Genomic DNA, 22069 nt, shown 5'->3' on the forward strand with positions numbered 1-22069 from the left:
ACCAATAGAAATTTAGAGGTGATTAGCTTGTACTTTATCATGAACATCTTGAAATAGTTTGAGTAGTTCAGCTTCAAGTTGCAATTTCTATATTGTCTATATGGCATGTTTGGTCATTTCTGAGGCTTAAAGGACAACCGACGTCACTTTTTTGTTTCTTAAATGACACCAGAAAAACGTTTCATGGCATCTAAAATACCCAAAACGCGCAGTATGATATTTTTATTCAAATGCAAAACACCAATAAAAATGACTTAAAGTGTCCCAAATCTGTAAAAAATGTGAGCTGCGAATTGGGCATTTTCAGCCCCCATTTTGTGACGTCAGCCAAGACGTCATGCATTGCTGGAGAATCAAAACAATGGCTTCAGATTCTGAGAATATGCTTTATTGTTACACATCCAGTTATGAATATGATTCAAATAGTTCTGAAGAGGAAAGCATACATGTTTGCAATCGATTAAAGAATCTATTCCGTGTCATTTTGAGGCATCTGGACTGCAATGTAGCGTCCCAGAAGAGGCAGAAAAATGGCGACCAGCTTCTGTGAGGATTGAATCAGCCCGTTTCCACAGCAGCGGTGTCCAAAGTCGGTCCTCGAGGGCCGCCGTCCTGCCTGTTTTCCAGCGCTCCCAGGAGCAACGCACCTGATTCAAATCATCAGGACCATTTTGATGCGGCTTCAGAGCTGGCTGATGAGCTGATCATTTGAATCAGGTGTGTTGCTCCTGGGAGAGCTGGAAAACAGGCAGGACAGCAGCCCCCGAGGACCGACTTTGGACACCCCTGTTGCACAGGCTGATAAATTCCTTCCATGGAGCTTGGACGCCCTCTTCTGGTGGCTTTTGGGTGCAACACGAGGTTTACAATGTGTCTGTTTTTCGGTCAGGCCGTTCCTTTAGTGACGTCACGTACGGACTCGTCACCAACTCAAAAACAAGACTTCCGGAATATTCAGCACAAGTCTTAAAAGGTAAAATATAGCTAGATACGGTGGAATCTTATTAAAATACGCTCAGTAGAAGTCATTTGAAGCCATTTTACAAATTATGGACACACTTGTCCGGAGACGTCAGTTGTCGTTTAGGGACATTAAATTCAGAGCCACTTTGTGTTCTTTCTCCATTTTGCCGATCTTCTGGATTGTTACCATTGCGACACTCACTCCGTGCTGATTTGTTAATGGAGATGCCCTTTTGTCATTTGATGATCACTGTCATCAAGTATCACCACGTCCCTTCTGGTTGAAATGAAATCGATTGCTTACAATCAGAATAAAGCACTTAAAAAATGCAAGTGACAGGTTATTCATTTGATATTAGGTACAGTCATGTTTCCTGCTGGCATATTCCGTTTTTGCAGATTATCTGGAGAAGAAATATCACTGTATGTTTTTTTCTGTTCAGTACAACACTGCACTGTCAAACATTTTGGTTGTGTTCAATGTGTTTCAATGGTAAAAGCTCAATTCACAAATAAATCCATTCTGTCAACTCTGTCAAGGTACCACCACTGTGACATGTTTGGGCTGCTGAGGAGCACGACACGTTCCTGGTGTGCAGTTGGTCAAATGCGATAACGTAGCCCACCTAAATGTGTGTACATCACAGGCGTACCAGGTCAGGGTTATTATGCACACGTCATTTGGCCCCACTGGACCGCAGCCAAAATATTTCGCTTACTTAAGTCAGACGGGGATAAATGCCAACATGGCTCAACACACACAATGCCCCCCTCTCCACAGTGTGCAAACATTTCAGCATTCGCCACTGTTAAAGTAAATCGTTTTCGGACGTCAGCAGAGGAAAATCCGACACCGGCACTTTGCCTGTCAACTGAACCGGGCTCAGGCCGGCAAGGTAATGACGCGCGGAGCAGACGATGCCAGAGCTGTGATGACGCGCACGCACGGCCGACCAGATGACTCGGAACATCAGGAACACTGAATTGCCATGGTTATACACACCGTGTAACAAGGTCAGAGAGTAAATGACGTCGGATGCTACTATCTCAGGGACGTCCTGGACCGTAGCCATCTGCAGTTGAGAATAACTCATTCCTGCATGTTGTGAGTATGACAATCACATTTTTTAAAACACATTTACGGAATAATGTTTGTGTACTTTTACGATGGAGATCTTTTAGCTGGATAAGGAGAGCATCAAAAGTCTCAAACAATTTTGTTTTACAAATTATTATTTTGCTCAAAGGTGTACGAGAGCATTTGTTGAAAAACAAAGGCTCGCTTTAATTTGGTGATAACAGAGAGTGGATAAAACCCTAATCGCAAGTCCATTTAGTAAAACGCTGTAGAAAAATACGCTGTATAATAAACACTTTGAATAGTAGGCGATGGAATGAAATAATTTCAGTTTTCCTTCAAAAAAGAAGAAAAGAGACCTCGCAAGAAAGCAACTGAGAAGCAGTGTATCAAAGCCCATCACTTAATCGGGAACCTATGGCTCGCGAGCCATATATGGCTCTTTTGATGATTGCATATGGCTCGCCGATAAAACTAAATACATATTTTCGTTTTTTCGCCGTTCATTTCCCGTTGGGGCTGCAGTTGGCCGAAAGCGCAATTTTGATTGGATGATGGTGGCCGTCATGTTGAAACAGGTAAACGCCCCTTTAAATGAGCCCAACTAGTGCACTTCAGCATTAGAGGAGAGAAAATGTTCTGATTCTAATTTGCAATGAAACAATACCATCGATGAAACAGTCGAATGTCAGTGACATTTTAACAAGCCCCATGTTAACGTTAGCATCAACATACTTCTGCGAGAAGTAGATTGCAGATAGCAAGTGTGGAAGTTTATGAGCCGTGTGCAGGCTAGCTAGCAGTAACTTCGCCTCTGGACCGGCAAATTGAATTTCATTCCGATCGTTTGCCTGGATTTTTACCAATCACGAGGAACGGAAAACCATTCATGTTAACGGTGAGTACTATCACAAAGTTATTTTAAATAATGCATTCTGATATTTTGTTGAAAAGTGGCCGCGCGTGTGTGTGTGTACGCGCGCACGCGAGCGTTTGTATGTGCGCGCGCGTGCATGTGGCTCTCACTGAAAAACATTTCTAAATATTTTACTTTTATGGCTCTTTTAGTCAAAAAGGTTCCCGACCCCTGACTTAGAAGATATAAATTGCACAAATTCTTGTTTCAATATTTTCCATTCAAAAAAGACAAATATGTTACAAAAAACAGACAACTTCCGAGGTTCTCGAGGATTTTGTAGGATTTTGTAACCCTAAAAATTAAAAAAATATAATGCCTCGAATGTGTGGCACACAGGACACACAAATGAGTGTCTGCTTCTAAATTACAACAAACTGTGATATTTCAATGTTTATAAATGGACTCAACTGTTTTATGTATTTATATTTTTAACTGCTGCAGTATGTGTTTTAAATTCTGTGTAATTTACAACTAAATTCTCCGAAGTACGTCTGAAAATACACTCAACAAATGATGCACACACCTGGGTCAGCAGTGGCCAGTGGGTGTAATAAAACGCACATGGCATGATTGTCCACTGCAGATTACATGGTGGCTCACAGTAAACAACTAAATAGAAAATGTTTGCTGGGAAAAAAAATCACAGAATTTTCCAGAGGATCCATGATGATGCATGCACTGAAAAGACCAGCCTGCTCCTTTTTACTATGAAAAAATGAGATGGTGAGCAAACCACAAATCGTCATGACGAGTCGCATGATAAACATGCAGAGGTGGCACCCATTCTGTAGCGTGCCATCTTGCTAATTCCCGATGCTCAGCGTACCATTAAAGAGCGTTATACTCCACGCACTTGGATGGATCCGTCGTGAAGTGTTTTTGGCAGATGGTCATCAGCCTCTTTAGGCCCTGAGCGGGAGGAATGAAATTGTGTCATTTGGCGAGCAGTGATTGAAATGGAAATGCCTGCAGCTCTATTCAAGGATAAAATCTCTTGAGGGATTAAAAAAAAGCACCATGGTCTCACTTATATTCATCAAAGGGACATAGCACATCTCCCACCCACTTTTAAAGTTTTGGGATTTGAATCATGGCTATGACTTTCCTGTGTGGGGTTTGCATACTTCCTCTGAGCACTCCAGCACATTCCAAGAATATGTGTGCAAGGTTCAATGAAGACTTGATAGTGTCCTTGGGTGTAAATGTGAGTGATGGTGAAATGTGCCAAGCTGTTCCCTGCCTCTCCAGTTCTCCAGCTCTCAACACGACAACAAACACTTTAGAAAATCCATGGGTGGATATCTCATTAAATGACCACAAATCCCAAAACTGATGATTTAATTTACATGTCTGTAAAACCGATGTGTAAAATAACAATGATCTATGCTTAGTCGTGTCACCATTTTCTCACCTGAATATATTTTCGCTGTGTTTCATCATTGAGGACGTGGGCCACGTGCTTGGAGAAGATCTTTTCTCTGCCCGTACGGGCGTGGATGCCCACCATGGTCACGCCAATGGGCCAAGGGGCGTTTCCGATGGCCATCTGGAGGTATGCGTCGTTTGCCTTGACATATTCTCTCTCCAACATGAATTTGATGATGTCGGTGATGGACTCTTTGATGTCAGCTGGTAAATTCTGAAGGGGAAAAAAACTCAAGTCTGATTTGAATATTGGGACTATATTACGAGTCAATAGGGGAGCAAAATATTGAGAAATTTAAAAAATCCCAAACTGTCTGTTGGTTTTTGATGTGAATAAAGTAGTAAAGCACTAAATTGAAGGTTGGCTCTTAATGGGGAACTTCTATCTAGATTTTAAAAATATATGACGCGTGACAACTTACTGTCAGTAGACACAATTAAATAGTCACAACTGCAACAACAGCCGTCTTACCTTCTTCCTGAGCTTCCTAAATAAAGGTTTCAGGTACGACTCAGTCTGAGAGTGGGTGGCGCTGGCCAGCTTCCCCTGAACACTGCGCTTGACATGGTCCTCCCGGCTGTTTAGATCTTTAGCCCACACGCCGAGAAGGAACTGTTGTTAGAAAAGAAATGACAGTCAAGTTCCTTGACAGAGAGCCATGCTGCAATTCGGAGCTGTGAATGGATTCAGTTGTCTTACGCTCAAGAACTTGTCGATGACATCCTGGTCTCCATCGTCATCGCCTCTGCCCAGAGTTTTGCCGAGAGCCTTTACAAATATGCATTGGACAATTAGATAAGATCCGGTGAGGAGCACTGAGGATTACTGACGGGTGCACACGGTTTATGGGTCAACATCACAACAGGCGCCTTTGATACTTTCCCCTTTTGGCCCCCCCAAATGTTCCACTGAACATCATATTCATTGTATTAAACAGATGACATGCTGTAACAATGTATAGTACAATGGTCCAGCTCCTTTTCTTATTTTTCTGTTTATGAGTGAACTACAAGTTGACAATGCACGTGCAAGAAGCTAAGCCAAACACAAGCTTGCTGACACGGTGGAAAATGAGGAAGAGCAGGGTAAAGTTTTCATGTTATGAGTCCCTGGCTGACCTTTACTCAGCATCATGATTCGCCAAGCAAGCTGATTGCACATTTCAACAATATATTTCAACCTTCTGAAAAGTTTTTATATACACTGAAACTTCATAATAATATGATATATACTGTATATACTATCATACACTTTAACATACTTATGATTGTATTCATGTGTGCATATGTTTGGTCACTTTTTTTCTTCTGTGACATTCATGCTTATAAGGACACCAAATGTAGTTTCTAGTACCATATTTTCCGGTGTATTAGGCACCCAAAGCCTTGATTTTCTTCAAAAGATGACCCAGTGCCTTATACGCACGTACGCCTTACTTTTTTCATTCATTGAAGGGGGGCCTTATAGTACAGTGCGCCTTATATATGGAACACGTTTGAAAATACACAATTCATTGGGGGTGCACCTTATACTCCGGTATGCCTTATACACATACAAAATAAGGTACTTTTGGCTAATTTAGGTTTTCAATTTGAATTTCTACGGAGACCCAGTAGAGTTGAACAATTCGGTTCAACTCAAATGACAACTGTGACAAGACTTTTAAATGATGTTGAAACTATTCAAGAAAAAGGAAAAGCAAAAACAGATACCAATAAACCACATCATGTGGCTCCAGCATAGCCAACCATGTGATGAGACTCCTGAACTAAGAAAACAGCCCAGGTCTGAAGGTTAGCTCTTTCAAGGCAGCACACATTTTAGACAAACATTTCAGAATACGGCAGTGTACCTCTAGTTCTTCTATAGTGGTATTCTCTTCATGCACTTTGAGGTCATGCTGCGTGTCCAGTTCTCCCGGCTCTGTACCGCCAACAATTTCATTCAGGTATTGCTGGTCGATCTTGTCCATGGCTACCTTCAGATCATTTCTCAAACCCTGGGTTGCACAGACAGTGAATGGTAGATGCATGAAAACATGCCTTGTGTCAACCGTTGAGACCTTCAAGTTTTTGGGAATCACAGTCTCCCAGGACATGAAGTGGGAGGTCAACACCAACTCTATTCTGAAAAAGGCCCAACAGAGAATGTACTTCTTGAGGCTGCTAAAGAAGCATGGCCTGCCACAGGAGGTGCTGCAACATTTCTACACGGCTGTCATCGAATCCATCCTGTGTTCTTCCATCACCGTTTGGTTCGGGGCCGCCACAAAAATGGACAAAATCCGACTTCAACGGACAGTTAGGACGGCGGAAAAAATCATTGGCACCGCCCTACCCACTCTCGAGGACTTGCACACTGCAAGAATCCGAACAAGGGCGCGGAAAATCCTACTGGACCCTCCGCACCCTGCCCACCACCTTTTCCAGCTACTCCCCTCAGGCAGGCGCTACCAATCCATGCGCACCAAATCCAGCAGACATTTAAACAGCTTCTTCCCCCAAGCCATTAACTCTTTGAACTCTTCAACAGTAGCCAAAATGGAACTGTATAGTGCCACTTAGCAGTTTTTTTGACGACGATACTAGTGCAGCGTGTTCTACCGGAAACAAATTCCTTGTGTGTTCTACATACTTGGCAATAAAGATGATTCTGATTCTGATGAACACAGCTTCTGCTCTTGTGTTTCAGGCGTGCTATGAGAGTCAATTTTATTGTAAAGCAGTGGTTCCCAACCACTACTCCAAGGTTATCGAGAGACCACACTTTGCAAGTCTATCTCAAATTCCTTCAGCATAGGTTCAACAAACGACTTCTATATTCCCTGACAAAGTAAGTGCTTGCCATTTGTTACACATACTGCAATTATTATGTTGAGGAACTATGTTGGCTGAATTTGTATCCATAGCAGAGGTATGGCAGCAAAACATGGCAGTATACAGTAGGGGAGCCTCATGTAATTTAATTATTGACTATGTAATGAAAAAAAATATTTTTCATATTTGCATATATGAAGCTTAATTTGGATTGCAACACACAAGCGAAAGATATTCGGTCACAAAGTGGGTTGAGGCCTACCTTGTTTACTTCCGGAGTCAGAATCTCAATCTTCCGTAGTCTCTGGAAGGCGTCGTAGTCTGACTCTCCAAACAGACGGATTGGCTCACCTCGTTCTCTCAGCCGTCTGATGACCTAATCACACAGACAGATTTGAAAGAAAACAGTTGTGGATCAATGAGTGTCTCACTGTGAACCTTCTTTGGATGTGACGTTCTACTTTTACTTCATTTGATTATGAAGACATGCTGAGCACACTGGCAATGTGTACTTACCTTTCAATGACTGTCAATAGCTCATTGAAGGCTACACAGTGACTGCTGTTCATTACTCAGGAAACATGCTGTTATTTCTCATTCCCCTGTAATGAGTGAATGAAAGTGAAACGAGCCCAGTCATATTCACCTCCTGTCGTGACAGCGTCATAGGCAGCTTCTCTTCCGTCAGTTCCAACTCTAACACTGGATTAGCAGAAATGGTTGCCTCATTCTCTTCCTTTTTGTCGATCTTCAAGAAAAAAAGGGGGAAAACTCACAGCTTAGTTTGAGAATTGAGGGGATCTTTCAATCTGTTCTTCATGGCACATTCAATTACAAGTGGTAAGTAATTCGGCATCTCAGGATTTCAAAAAGGTTGACAGCACAGATTTCCATGCACAAATTATTTAAAACTCAAGAAAAAGAAAATGCTGTAATTCAAATAAAACAAAACTGCATCAACCCTCCATGAAGTGCAAGAACACATTTTGGGCATTTTTCCACAAAAATCAACTCATGCAAAATGTTTACATGATTGTCCTGCATGTCATTCCAAATCCACAAAAAAATACTACAAAAACTCAAGCTAGAGTATCGGGGAAAAAATAAAACCCGAGTAAATGCCAATAAGTTGAAAAATTGAGTTTGCTACGGCGTGGCTAATGGTGACATTACTTAACTTAAAAGTACACAGAGTGCCATTCAAAGATGTTTCAGTTGTCAAACGAAAACATTCTTTATAAAACACTGATGAAACCCCTAATTATATTTTCATTGAAAATGTGGGATTGCTATCCATTTTGAATTTGAGGATAACTGAACATTAGGAGTAAAATCGATTAAGCGTTACTGAAAATTGGAGGGTTAACAAAGATAAATATTTTTGGGCAGCATAGCAAATAAATTCAGCTGAAGCCATGATGCACGAATTGCATTCAGTCAGTGTTGTGATTACATTATCTGTTATTTGGTCACTCTTTATCCTATATTTTTGATTGGTATCAAGATTTTTGTTTGACGATCAGGCTTCCATACTCAGTGAGGACTCTCATTTAACAAAGGGTGTTAAAACATATTTGAACAAACTGTGTATTTAATAGTTTTCGAATGAACTGTGTGTGGACTGATAAGGAGACATTTTGAGGTGGCGAGTGTCCAAGTCGATATGTACGAGTAGTTTAGAGAAGTTGAGAAACATTCAGATAAATTGGTGAGTTCATCAATTTGTGTTTGAGACGATTAAGAAACATTCTAAAAAAGAATAATGATGAAGAAGTCCAGTAGAAACACTGAACCAAAATATATGCACCCATGCAGAAAACCACACTTAAGATCTGTCCTAATTTGGCACTATGGCTTTTGTTCCTTGTTCACTTTTAAACAACATGACAAAAGTGCAGGAAGTGGGAGCAGGCAAAATTACTGTAGTCACACAACACCAAAATAAACTGAAATGATATCATTGCATGGATCAAAGGGTCTCAAGGAAGTAGAAGCAGTAGGTCACACAGTGTATATAAAAAAATAAAGAAAATAATCCACTCATGCAACCTGTCAACTCCTTCCTCTGTACAGACCCATACCTGGCTGGCAGTAGTCTCTCTCTGAACCTACAGATGTATGTGACAAGTGAAGGAGAAACAACACAGTGAGGAGAAAATAGAAATAATAAATGCGCACCTCAAACTGTCCGTCACCTTCCGGGTGGGCACATTGTCTCCATTTTAGCGTGTGTGTGTGTGTGTGTGTGTGTGTGTGTGTGTGTGTGTGTGTGTGTGTGTGTGTGTGTGTGTGTGTGTGTGTGTGTGTGTGTGTGTGTGTGTGTGTGTGTGTGTGTGTGTGTGTGTGTGTGTGTGTGTGTGTGTGTGTGTGTGTGTGTGTGTGTGTGTGTGTGTGTGTGTGTGTGTGTGTGTGTGTGTGCACCTGAATGGTGACAAAACACTGAACAGAGATAAGATGTGTTTGTACATTTAGATATTGACAACAATTCACCTTATAGCCACATCTTTGGAAGTAGTCCTCCTGCTCTTTACGTGCAAGATCGGCTCTTTTGAAGAACTTTTTGGAGTCCTGCGGAAAAAATGGGAAAGGGGGATCCCCTGTATTACTTTGAGAAACCTTTTATGCATGCATTTTTATTAAGTATAAAAACATGTTTCTTTGGGTGAGCATACACACACACACACACACATATATATATATATATATATATATATATATATATATATATATATATATATATATATATATATATATATACACACAGTATATGACAGAATTATATACCTACACAACAGCAAATTAAGGTCACTGTAAAATTACATGGGTGGTATCGTTATTGATCAAATGAAGTCTTCATACGACATTTACTTAAAAATATCATTTCATTGTTGTGAGTAGTTGATCAAAACCTCAAGACATAATTCAGGTAAAAGAAAAATACTTATTGAACAACCGTGAAACGACAAAGTTAGCATTAGCACGGGAGCTAACTAACCAACACAAGTGGCAGAGTATATGAACACACTCACGTCAACGAGTTGTTTTTCCTCGATGAGTTTCCTCTTTCTCGCAATCTCTGCTTTAAGAATATCCATCCTGGCTGTACAAAAACAATTATTTTTGTTTTTGTTTACGAAAAGAAAAGCATTATTGTAGTCAATGTTCATCAAACACGGATCGTAGCGTTTGTCAAAACAGGAAGTATAACGGAAGACTTCGTGGAATTCCAGATTAAGAGACTTTTCGGGTATTCGTCTGAATATGTCAATAAAGTAAAACATTCAGAAAATTGTGATGAGAAGATATTTATTGGCCTCACAATGGAAAAAACTCCCAAGTCACGGCAGTAAATGCACTCAAGATTCCCTCCGCACATGTAACATTTCAAAAAGAATTGTGAAAGCAAATAAATGTAATACAGTGAGACCTCAATTTACGAACTTAATTGGGTGTGTAAGGTGAAAAGTGTGTATCTAAAAAAAAAATGTCCCATAGGAAACCATTAAAATGGGAATAATCCGTTCCGGGGTTTCCATAAAATATACTTTTCAACTAAATAAGCCTTAAAACTACACTCAACATACCTTACTCTATGTATAATAAATATGCTATTGTGTTCTAATGAAAGAAATACACTGCATTGTATCATAACGTCACTTTATTTACATCATTTATGGCTTGATGGAATGGCGTTGGAGGTCAAAGGTCAAAGGGAATTGCTGTTTGGAAAGATGCGCATTAAATGAGGACTGTAATTAAAGAAATAAACTGTGCTGTAAAATAAAGTTTTATTTACCTTTTTGATGGTCGTTGATGGCTTATGGAAGGAGAGTCACCTTCCATAAGGACTGTTGGTAACTTAACCTCTGGTGCTGTTCAGTCGTGTGCTTCCGCCGAAGATCACTCCGCCAGCCGTGGTCGGTGTGTATTATGAAAATAGTGCTTATTATAAGGTTTAATTTTCATAAATTTGACATTTGTAAGACTAAAGTTTGTAAGATAAGGTGTTTGTAAGTTGAGGTCTCACTGTATGTGTTATATATCCTGAACAAAACTGCACCTGCATCTTTTTATTATATAAACAAAATGAATTTGAAATCATAACTCATGTAAACTTGAGACAAAAAAACATATTTTCGTCAATATCATAAATGGCACTACTGTTAAATTAATGTGGAGAAGATGTTTGTCACACATCTTAAATTTTACGTTTTAAGACTCTCGCTGAATATTCAGGAAGTCTTGTTTTCGAGTTGATGACGATGCCTGACGTGACGTCACGTCTGGAACGCCCCTGACCAAGAAAGCGACACACAATGCATTTTGGGCACTTTGTTTGGTCTGAAAACTTCGTGTTGATCTGTGTTGATGGCGAAATTAGAAGGAAAACACATAAATAACGTGTGTGTGTGTGCACCACGTGTGTGTGCACCAAGACTACTAATTGATACTAGTTGACACAAATTCCCAGTAGACAAATCAGCCCATTTCCAATGGAGCTTGGGCGCCATCTTGTGCATTTTCTGGGATGCTACATTGGAGTCCTGACGGCTTGAATTGATACGGGAGGACTTCTTTAATCGATTGCAAACATTTATGCTTTCCTCTTCAGAACTATTTGAATCATATTCATCACTGGATGAGTAACAAGAAAGCCTCTTCTCCGAATCTGAAGCCATTGTTTTGATTCTAGAGCAAGGCAAGACCATACCTGTCAACCTGTACGTTTTTGCCGTACAAAGTACGTTTATTATGCCTTTTAAGACGTGTACGACGTACAAGAAAATATGTACGGAAAAACGCAAATTTGTCAATACCATCCGGGATACACCCACTATCACGAAACGGCAAATCAATCAAGTCAAACGAGTTTGCCGCGGTAGTGTTGTGCTCTCCACTATAGTAAGGGAGATACGGTGTTGTGGGATTCAGAAAAAAAAAACAAGACAAGATGTGGTGTACGTCTTGACTCAAACGTGGTTTACTTCGAATACAAACGTATGCGCACAACAACTTCATGTCCAACAATTTAAATCGGTCCGACATGAAACACGAAACAAAATTGGTGTTCCTTGTTTAAATAAACATTTTAGATGTTTACCATTTGGAATGTGCTTTTCCTGTAACCAAAATATTAAATAAGTTACTTTTTAACCTGTCAAATAAGCCTGTATCTCAGTGACGTGCAGTCAGTGGAGGCAGGTGAGGCAGTGCCTCACCTGTCATCATGGAAAGCTGTCATGGAAATATCAAATGAAAAAATAAATTAAACAGTTAGATGTATTTAGTGATTTGTACTTTAAAGTTCTTGTCCATTTAACTTCACCGTTTTAGGATTTTTTTCAAATTCGCTGAATTTTCACATTTACCGTTCAAATACGAAGTAGAGACGAGCGGTGACGCCATTGATGACGTCAGTGCCTCACCAGCCATGAACCTCACCGCACGTCACTGCTGTATCTCGTTATCGTTTTTTCGTTGCAAACAAAGCGAGCGGTTTGATGCTACTGTGCGCATGCGTCTGCCGCCTGGTGATTTTCCCATTTCATCATTCATCATGTAATTTCATTATTTATTAAGAATATGTACAGAATGATATAACGAAACACATGTACAATATAACATGTTAAACTACATAAATAAACATGTTTGAAAGAAAAAATATGGTGTATGATTATTTTGTATTTTGTAAGGGAAAATACGACAGTTTGTAAGGGCATGGAGCCGTGGAGGTTGACAGGTATGCAAGACGTCCTGGAGTGTCACGAACAAGGGAGCGGGACCTTCTGAAACTCGGCATCTCCGAGGTCATTTTGAAGTAGTTTTGGGACACTTTAACTCATTTTTATTGGTGTTTTGCATTTGACTAAAAATATCAGCCTGCGTGTTTTGGGTATTTTAGATGCTATAAAACGTTTTTCTGATGTCAGTTAGGAAACAAAAAAAATGTGTCGATTGCCCTTTAAATTGCTGTAGTGGGGCACCAAAAACAGAGTAATTTTTTACATTCGAGTCTTAGCATATAGAAAATCCAGCCAGCCAGACATAGCTTCCAGGATGGACAGGTCATACATGACTATGTTTGAAAATTATCAACATTTATTCGATACCTGTGGCAAGAAAGCAAAGTGTGGAGAGTCTCTGTCATGAAGAATCGTGGACCCACAGTGATAGACAACCTCTCAAAACCACCACACTCCTTTATTCGTCCCCAGTCGCTGTTTTTGAAAACATCATGGATGAGGCCCTGGAAGAGTTTCACACCTCCATATCCATCGGAGGAAGACCCATCTGTAACCTCTGGTTCGCTGATGACATAGATCTGATGGGAAAAAGCGAAGCCGAACTCCAGGAGCTTACCTCCAGACTGGAAAAGGTAGCGAGGGGTTACGGTATGCAAATAAGCGCAGAGAAAAGCAAGATACTGGTCAATAGCTACAATAAAACAACATCACCAAAAATCACAATGAACGGGCAAACCTTAGAAGTGGTGAAGGATTTCAAATACCTTGGGTCCTTTGTGAGTGAGGATGGCAGCTCCACAAAGGAGATTAAATCACGAATGGCAATCGCAACATCAGCCATGGCAAGACTGGCCAGAATTTGGAGGAGCAATACCGGCTTTGCAGTGAAGGTCAGGCTGTACAAGTCTCTAGTACTCTCCACCTTGTTATACGGCTGTGAGAGCTGGACACTTACAGCAGACAGCAGAGCGCAGGATCAAGGCGTTTGAGCATAAGAGCTACAGAAGGATGCTCAATATATCTTACAGGGAACACCAGACAAACGACTACGTCAGACAACTAGTCACCACCCTTTCTGGAGAACAAGAGCCTGTACTCTCAATGGTGAAACGTCGTAAAATGGCCTGGTTTGGCCACGTTATAAGGCATACCTCACTATCCAAAACCATCCTGGAGGGGACAGTGGAAGGGAAGCGGAGAAGAGGAAGACAGAGGAAGTGCTGGATGGACAACATTAAGGAATGGACAGGCTGCAGCTTCCACACCCTGCTACGAACTGCTGAAGACCGAGAGCGCTGGAGATCTCTGACTGCCCAAACGTCCATCATGGCACCCCTACGGCCTTCTAGGCCACGGGATGAGATGAGATGAGATGATGAGTCGCCGTTTTTGTTGCAATCTTTTTCTTTGACAATCTAATATGTTTAATGGCTTGGTGCGGAGTGAACACCTGGAATTTTTGTGTGCTCGGTGTGGGAAAATGTCCCCACTTTTAAGACGTGTTACAAACATCTTCTCCACATTAATTTAACAATAGTGCCATTTATTATATTGATTTGTTTAAGTACAAACTTTTCCACAAACTACATTTATGTTGTGTAAATGATGTATCAATATTTCAACACCAATAGCTAACATTTTTCTTTTTAGTTAAAAGCAACTTTGATTAATTGTTTATTTCGAATTCAAGGGTGCACACAAGTCCCATTTTTTTATTTGGTTACTAATATGTTTGGCAAGTTTTGAAATCAAGAAAAACGATGACAAGCTTTGGCTGACCACAGCTTGTACTCCATCCTTGTCAACTATATGCGATAAAATGGTGTGCCTGTAATTACTATTCCGTTTTTCATTGAGGGTAAATCAACAACACAGCAACAATAATGCAAGGGACACTCAGACACGACCAGTGCTGCACCATCACCAACTGTTTACATTACTCTACTTGAACTACCTTTTTGTATTTCAATACAATTTCACAGACACACTTAAGTTAAAAAGACATTCGTTTATTTTGGACATTCTGCTTGCTGTAAATATAGCAGCTCTATTAGTGTCCATCATGTAAAGTTGTCCCTGAGCGTGTACTTCTCAATGTGCACCCCAAAATGTCAAAAACAGTGTGACGTTGTTTATTGCTTGCAGTTTACAAAACAACGTGGGGCAAGGAGCATATTTAGCTCCGCGACCGTATTTGTCGTTATCATTTTTGATGAAAGGGTTTCCAAGTGAGATCGAAACATCGGGGGTTAAACTGGAGGGAAAACATCAAATTAAAGGTACACACCGTGGTCTCGATATGGTTGCCAGACTCGATGACTTGTTAAAGGGGATGCTGAAACAGCCACAGTGCAGACAAAGGACCCATGGCGATCGCAATCATATCCTATTTTTATTTTTGGACTAGTGTTTCCTCCAAGGCAATTAAGTGCCATGCTGGTTTTTAAAATGAAGATATACGACCTTTATACGTACAATCCTGAAGACATTTCCCACCAAGAGAAACCAAAATGAACAAATATGCGCAATTTACGATCAGGCACTATCTAGGGACGCCTAACCGAAGGCCCACTGCGACCCGCCGCTGTCCCCGCTCTTGTGTGAGGATCTAGCGCTGACTTGACGCTGGTAAGGATCACCCGGACGCTTCAATTAAAGGGGAAATGTGACACGAATATAACTCCGCTTCGGCTCTCAAATTGCAAACGTGGCCGCTGAAAACACCCGTGATGCACGGCTATGTTACTAGCATTGCGCTGGTTGCACGCCGGGCGCCGATTTTACGCGGAGCAAAACTGATGTGGCGCATGTCGCATGGCGTTGGATAGCAAAGGGTTAATTTTTTCCACCGCCGACATTTTTGTTCGGCGCTCTCCTGGCAACTTTTAAACTTTTTATAGCATTCGCTGCCAGCCTGAGCATTGCACCGCCAATTATGTTGTGGATTTCAAATAATAACCTGCACCAATGTCGGATTTAATGTTTGCGGTTGTAAGCAGACAAAAGCAACGCTTTGTGCACACAATGCACATTTCGAGTTCTTGCACGTTTCGGCGGCTAGCGAAAGCTAGCGCTCTAACACAAATGGTCCTGTTCGCTTCAACCCAATAAACGACTGAAATAGGTCTTTATTGCATTTCCCTCGTATCATAAATTATACTTGCTGATTTAAATTGGTTAACTATCACCCGGTAAAGTTGTTTACTTGGGTGGTGGTTTATGGGTTGAATGAACTATGCAGTGTTTTGCTTCTGGAACGCGCCCATTTGGGACTTCAAAAATACATTCAAACTCACTTGCCAAGTGTGTTTAATGGTGGTTTAAATATTTTTCTTTTAGTTATGTGGTGACATAGACACTGTCGTGGTCGTCACCCCGTGAGACGTGATTTGACTCCACATGTAACGCCTCCTCACGTTAGCCTTCTGGTGGAAAGTAACGAAGTACAAATACTCTGAAGTCGAATTGCGAGCGTGTATATGGACTTCACTTCAATAATAATGTATTCTCTTGACCACGTCTTACTAAAAGTAGTCGAATCGGTATTCCATGTCTACTTTTGCCACAATCGGTCTCGATACAAAATATGCACACCCAGGGTTTTACTTTTAGCAAATCTGTTATCAGAATCAGAATCATCTTTATTGCCAAGTATGTAGAACACACAAGGAATTTGTTTCCGGTAGAACACGCTGCACTAGTATCGTTGTCAAAAAAAAACTGCTAAGTGGCACTATACAGTTCCATTTTGGCTACTGTTGAAAGAGTTCAAAGAGTTGATGGCTTGGGGGAAGAAGCTGTTTAAATGTCTGCTGGATTTGGTGCGCATGGATCGGTAGCGCCTGCCTGAGGGGAGTAGCTGGAAAAGGTGGTGGGCAGGGTGCGGAGGGTCCAGTAGGATTTTCCACGCCCTAGTTTGGATTCTTGCAGTGTGCAAGTCCTCGAGAGTGGGTAGGGCGGTGCCAATGATTTTTTCCGCCGTCCTAACTGTCCGTTGAAGTCGGATTTTGTCCATTTTATTAATGCTTCATTTAAATAGCATATTTCATACACAAGGAATCAGAATGTGCTTTCTACAACCGAATGCACAACGAGAAGCATTTCCAACCAAAACTGCTGAACATTCAAAGGAAAAGAAGAAAAAACAAGAGTAGCTAGCCAAAATTACCAAAATAAATAAGTTTTATCAGTTTCATTTACAATCTGGGTTATACTAACCTCTGTTGGCAGTTCATTCCATTTGTTTGCAGTAAAAGGGTTAATTGCCTAAAAGCAGTGTCTGAAACTCATGACGAAGTTACCAGACACCAGGCCAGTCTGAAAAGTTGCCTGCCACAAAGTTGCTTGCCCGATTTTTCACAACTTGGAACACAATAAGACGACTAATCGCAAAAAAAAAAAAAAAAAACATTGTTGCAAAGTATGAAGGATTGATAATCAAAATATATAACAGAACAACACTTTAAAATTAAGTAATTGATGTACCTACCACAAATGCTCCCTTGCTTAATTTGTCGTAAATATCATTTGCTGATGAGTTTGCTGCGGTTGTCGTTTGTCCATTCACTTCTCGGCAGGTGGCACAGTGCAATATGTGCGTTGCGTCGTCTGCTGCAAGCCACATAAACTCCTCTTTCCACGATGCTCTCAATGTACAGTACGTTTACGTTTGTAACGTCATAAATTTTGTTAGCTTCTTTTGAGTCTCTCTTCTGGGGCTGAGGTTTTGGCTTGATTCCTAACCACGTATCCATTTTTCTTGTGTTCTCTGTGCGTCTACTTTTGAAAATGATATGCAAATGCACGCCCTGATAACACTCGGGAAAGTCCGGGCGCAAAGTTATTCAATGCAGGCTTCTGATTTGCTGCCAAGTATGTCAATTGCTAAACAAACCGAAATTAAAACTTGCCAAACGAACCAAAATTTCCGAAATTTCAAAGCGAACGAATATTTCAAAATCGGAATAAAGCAAATGTTTGATTTGAAAAAAAAAAAACATATTTAGTTGTTTTTTGTTCTGGAAAAAGTTGTCGGCCACCCGGGCAGAGAGGTTCTGGAAGTTGTACGACCGGCATAAAAGTTACACGCCTCGGCCATCCGGGCAGACGTTATTTCAAACACTGCTAAAAGGCTGAACAATAGTCCACTAAAACCATTTGACTTTGGAGATTATTATTAGTTTTATTAATATGAATTTTGAAGTTTGAAAAAAATTCTCGGCTGGAGTATATAAATCTCAAAGTGCGGAACAAATGATCCACTATAAAGTGTTAATTTATTTGATTCATTTAGTAGTGTTCATATTTGTCCCTGTGCATCCACAGTCCTGCTGTCACTATATTTCGGAAATAGAAATGAAATGTGTCATTGTGAAAGTAACACCTTTCACAAAAAGGCTGACCTACAAAAATTGAAGAAAATTTTTAATAAATTTTGTTGTATGTATTTTTATGTTATATTCAGTTTTTCAATGCTGATGGCATTGAAAAACAAACTCACTGTATATAATTGTTTTCAGTTGCCCCCCTCCCCCAACCGATGTTTATTTAAATGTCACCTTCCTGGTTTTCAAGTTTGATTTGTATGTATTGTGGGCTTCAGACATGTCGGTGAGGGAGTCCTTCAATCCAGAGAGCTATGAGCTGGACAAGAACTTCCGGCTCACTCGCTTTGCAGAGCTCAAAGGAACAGGTTGCAAGGTTGGAACCGTCCTCAAATGTGACATTTAAAATAATTACTTTTGCAGGTCCGTAGTTAATCTATGCAATGTAGCTCATAAAATGTTTTTTTCCCTCACAGGTACCCCAAGAGGTTTTACAGAAGCTTTTAGAGAACCTACAAGAGAACCACTATCAAGAAGATGAACAGTTCCTGGGAGCAGTTATGCCTCGCTTAGGTCACTGTAACACACAATAACTTTTTCAAAGTAAAATTAAATATGTGAATAATGGTTTGTGATAATTGTGATAGTGCAGCGGGAATAAATGTCTATTTTTCAGGCATTGGGATGGACACCTGTGTCATCCCACTACGACATGGAGGCCTTTCACTCGTCCAGACAACTGATTACATCTATCCTCTAATAGATGACCCCTACATGATGGTACAAATCTGATAACAAGTACCATATATTTGATTGCAATCTCAAAATCCCATTCAGAGTTACCCCTCATTTTTAATGGTGGTGAGAGGAATTAATAGGGATGGGGAAAATAAAACTTCTGGATGCTTCATGTACCACCTATTTTATTTTTATTTATTTAATTTTACTCCTTTTGATGGCACTGCTGCTTTCAAGAAAGCGGTTTAAGAAATGTCAAGTCAATGTGCTTTCAGTGTACTGTCCTGTGTTGAACGGAGGGCTCAATAAACACAACTGATTCATGAAGCATGTTTAAGCTTCATTTTCTCATCACGAGGACATAATACATGTGTTCTTTTTCTTGACTTGTGACTTGAGTATCTGAAGTTTTTGTCTTCACCGTGTAGCCGTAAGTGTTCTGTGACTTTTTCCTAATATGAATATGGAAAATATTACTGATTGCAAAACACCATTTTTACATTTTTTACTTTTTTCAGGGTCGCGTGGCATGCGCAAACGTTCTCAGTGACCTGTACGCCATGGGGGTGACGGAATGCGACAACATGTTGATGCTGCTGGGTGTCAGCAACAAAATGTCAGAGAAGGTGAGACTAGGCTGCTTCCTGAACAAAATAAGTGGCACAAGTTTGTTTGCAAGTTTGATGCTTTCCTTAACATGTTGTCTTTGTTCTTATTACAGGAGAGGGACAAAATCATGCCACTCATCATGCAGGGCTTCAAGGACGCTGCGGAGGAGGCAGGCACATCTGTGACGGGAGGACAAACGGTGCTCAATCCTTGGGTGGTCTTGGGGGGAGTTGCTACCACCGTGTGCCAGCCCAATGAATTCATCATGTGAGTTAATTCACATAAGCTTGGATCAAGCAAGGGACAGTGAAGGGGATGAAGTCCAGCTACCAAAGTTTGAAAATCGGTGATAAGTTGACCCACCGTAAATGGGACCTTCAGACCCTTGCTCACTTTGATTAGAGACATGGCGAAATACTCAAATTCAGGCTGACAAAATGTTGCATAATGCTCCACAGGCCAGACAATGCAGTGCCAGGAGACGTGCTTGTGCTCACAAAGCCGCTGGGGACGCAAGTCGCCGTGGCGGTGCACCAGTGGCTTGATATAGTACGTTTGGAGAAAAAAAAATTACAAACGTGTCTTTTCGTCCAAAAGGTCCTGACCATGTGTAACTTGTCCTTCACAGCCGGAGAAGTGGAATAAGATTAAGTTGGTAGTCACACAGGAAGACGTCGAGCTGGCCTACCACGAAGCAATGTTAAACATGGCCCGCCTCAATAGGACAGGTCAGAATTGTATCACCATTTGGGTTCCATCTGGGTAAAGTACCTAAACGATGAACCGTGTTTCACCCACCCATCCATCCATCCATCCATCCATCCTACTGAACACCATTTTGCTGTCCATCCATCAATCATTGCCATCTGTCACCTTGTATCTATCCGTTTCAACAATCGTCCATCCATCTCACTGTCATTGTACCGTCAATCCATCTGACGAGGGTGAAATGTATTGTCCTGCAACCTTCCAATTTAGTACATTCTACTCATGGTTGACACATCTGAACATCAGTTCTTGGAAGTTCTGGGTTCTAGGTCAATCGTGGCAGACTGTTTCTTTGACATATGCCCCAAATGTTGTGAAGATCACTCCTGTTCTTTTTTCTATGCAGCCGCCAGCCTCATGCACACGTTCAACGCGCACGCCGCCACTGACATCACAGGCTTTGGCATCCTAGGCCACGCCCAGACACTGGCCAAGCAACAGCGGAGTGAGGTGTCCTTTGTTATCCACAACCTTCCCGTGCTCGCCAAGATGGCCGCCGTGTCAAAAGCATGCGGCAACATGTTCGGCCTCATGCACGGCACCTGCCCCGAGACGTCAGGTATGCAATTTTTTTTGGGAATGGGGGTAATAAAATGTTTTTTTGTTGGCCTCGTCACTTTATTTTCTTTAACATTGCATCTCGGTTTTCAGGTCACAATTTTTTTGTCTTTGTTTTGCCTACAGCGTAAGCCTGTTTTCTCACAGGACAAATTTTAACATTTGAAAACAAATGTAAATTGACTTTGTGTGCTAAAAGATAGCAAGTAAAAAGTATGATGCATTTGTGCAAAAAATAATCGAATGTTTTTCTTGAGATGAAGTCAAAAATAAAATGTAGAAAAATGAGTCCCTTTCCCTAAACATTGTTTTGTTGAACTAAATGATATATTTTTTAGGAAAATGGAAATAAAATACACGTAAAAATACATATGGTCATTACATGTTTAGGGCCAAAATGCTATCCCATTTTTTTAAATGCTTGTTTTTTTTCTCCAAATGGACTGCAGGAGGACTGCTGATCTGTCTGCCGCGTGAGCAGGCAGCACGCTTCTGTGCTGAGATCAAGTCACCCAAATATGGCGAGGGCCACCAGGCGTGGATCATCGGCATCGTGGAGAAGGGCAACCGCACAGCGCGCATCATTGACAAACCGCGGATCATTGAGGTAGCGCCGCAGGCTGCCGCACAAAGTGTCAACCCCACGCCCGGCGCCACGTCCTAATCCCACCAAAACTTTCCGCACCATCATCATTATCTTCCTCCTCGCATCAGACGATGGTGATTTGGTTTCCAAAAAACAAGCAATGACAGAACCATGTTAAGTGTCCAGCTTTGTGCTCTGGGCTGGTGCGTATGTGACTAACAGCCCCACCCAGTGGGCGAAAGTGGCATTGCATCCACCCAATGGACTCCACAAATGAAATTGGCCATTCATTTGTTTGTCTTTTAGTGTTTTTTTCTGTACACTGAAGGCGGGAGAAGTTAACAGTTCCACATTACTGATGATTCCTTTCGAATCATGGCTTGTCTTGTCGTTTCGTTGGTTTTGTTTGTCCACTTTTGTACAGTTATAATTTTTTTTGCTGTAATCGATGCCTTGAAATGAAGTGTTAGCAGAATGTCTTTTTTTAAATTGATTTGACTTTTGTATTGATCCCACCAGAATAAATACATCCTGAAATAC

The 22069-nt window shown here is 41.0% G+C and overlaps 2 protein-coding genes across 5 annotated transcripts; one reads left to right on the forward strand and one right to left on the reverse strand.

Annotated features, from left to right (window-relative positions):
- Positions 1-366: 366 nt before the first annotated feature.
- Positions 367-10408, reverse strand: prpf18 (PRP18 pre-mRNA processing factor 18 homolog (yeast)). Of its 2 annotated transcripts, XM_088996708.1 has the most exons (10): positions 10232-10408; positions 9693-9770; positions 9284-9310; positions 7849-7950; positions 7465-7578; positions 6239-6385; positions 5086-5154; positions 4858-4998; positions 4372-4599; positions 367-3869 (listed from the first exon to the last, which is right to left on the reverse strand). In XM_088996708.1, the coding sequence occupies exons 1-10, from the start codon at positions 10367-10369 to the stop codon at positions 3789-3791; spliced, it is 1125 nt and encodes a 374-aa protein (XP_088852834.1). In that variant the 5' UTR covers positions 10370-10408; the 3' UTR covers positions 367-3788. The 2 variants fall into 2 exon arrangements, with proteins under 2 accessions (XP_088852834.1, XP_088852835.1); XM_088996709.1 differs by lacking the exon at positions 9284-9310.
- Positions 10409-15517: 5109 nt separating this feature from the next.
- Positions 15518-22068, forward strand: sephs1 (selenophosphate synthetase 1). Of its 3 annotated transcripts, none has more exons than XM_088996720.1 (10): positions 15518-15574; positions 18549-18646; positions 18747-18843; positions 18947-19050; positions 19527-19634; positions 19730-19884; positions 20076-20166; positions 20246-20345; positions 20732-20944; positions 21393-22068. In XM_088996720.1, the coding sequence occupies exons 2-10, from the start codon at positions 18551-18553 to the stop codon at positions 21605-21607; spliced, it is 1179 nt and encodes a 392-aa protein (XP_088852846.1). In that variant the 5' UTR covers positions 15518-15574; positions 18549-18550; the 3' UTR covers positions 21608-22068. The 3 variants fall into 3 exon arrangements, with proteins under 3 accessions (XP_088852846.1, XP_088852847.1, XP_088852845.1); XM_088996721.1 differs by lacking the exon at positions 15518-15574 and adding an exon at positions 15621-16070; XM_088996719.1 differs by lacking the exon at positions 15518-15574 and adding an exon at positions 16099-17603.
- The last annotated feature ends 1 nt before the right edge of the window (position 22069 follows it).

The sequence above is a fragment of the Hippocampus bargibanti genome, linkage group LG05 (assembly GCF_051943395.1).
Source record: "Hippocampus bargibanti isolate YZ-2025 linkage group LG05, ASM5194339v1, whole genome shotgun sequence".
In the NCBI taxonomy this organism is placed as follows: Eukaryota; Metazoa; Chordata; class Actinopteri; order Syngnathiformes; family Syngnathidae; genus Hippocampus; species Hippocampus bargibanti.

Excerpts from the sequence above, each read along its gene's own strand:
- prpf18 (XM_088996708.1), bottom strand. The coding sequence starts at position 10,369 with ATGAACATTGACTACAATAATGCTTTTCTTTTCGTAAACAAAAACAAA. Across the intron at positions 9,311-9,692 it reads TCCAAAGATGTGGCTATAAG|GTTCAGAGAGAGACTACTGC; the intron begins GTGAATTGTTGT and ends ATACATCTGTAG. Across the intron at positions 6,386-7,464 it reads TGACTCCGGAAGTAAACAAG|GGTTTGAGAAATGATCTGAA; the intron begins GTAGGCCTCAAC and ends TGTGCAACCCAG.
- sephs1 (XM_088996719.1), top strand. Across the intron at positions 20,167-20,245 it reads TGCACCAGTGGCTTGATATA|CCGGAGAAGTGGAATAAGAT; the intron begins GTACGTTTGGAG and ends TGTCCTTCACAG. Across the intron at positions 20,346-20,731 it reads GGCCCGCCTCAATAGGACAG|CCGCCAGCCTCATGCACACG; the intron begins GTCAGAATTGTA and ends TTTTCTATGCAG.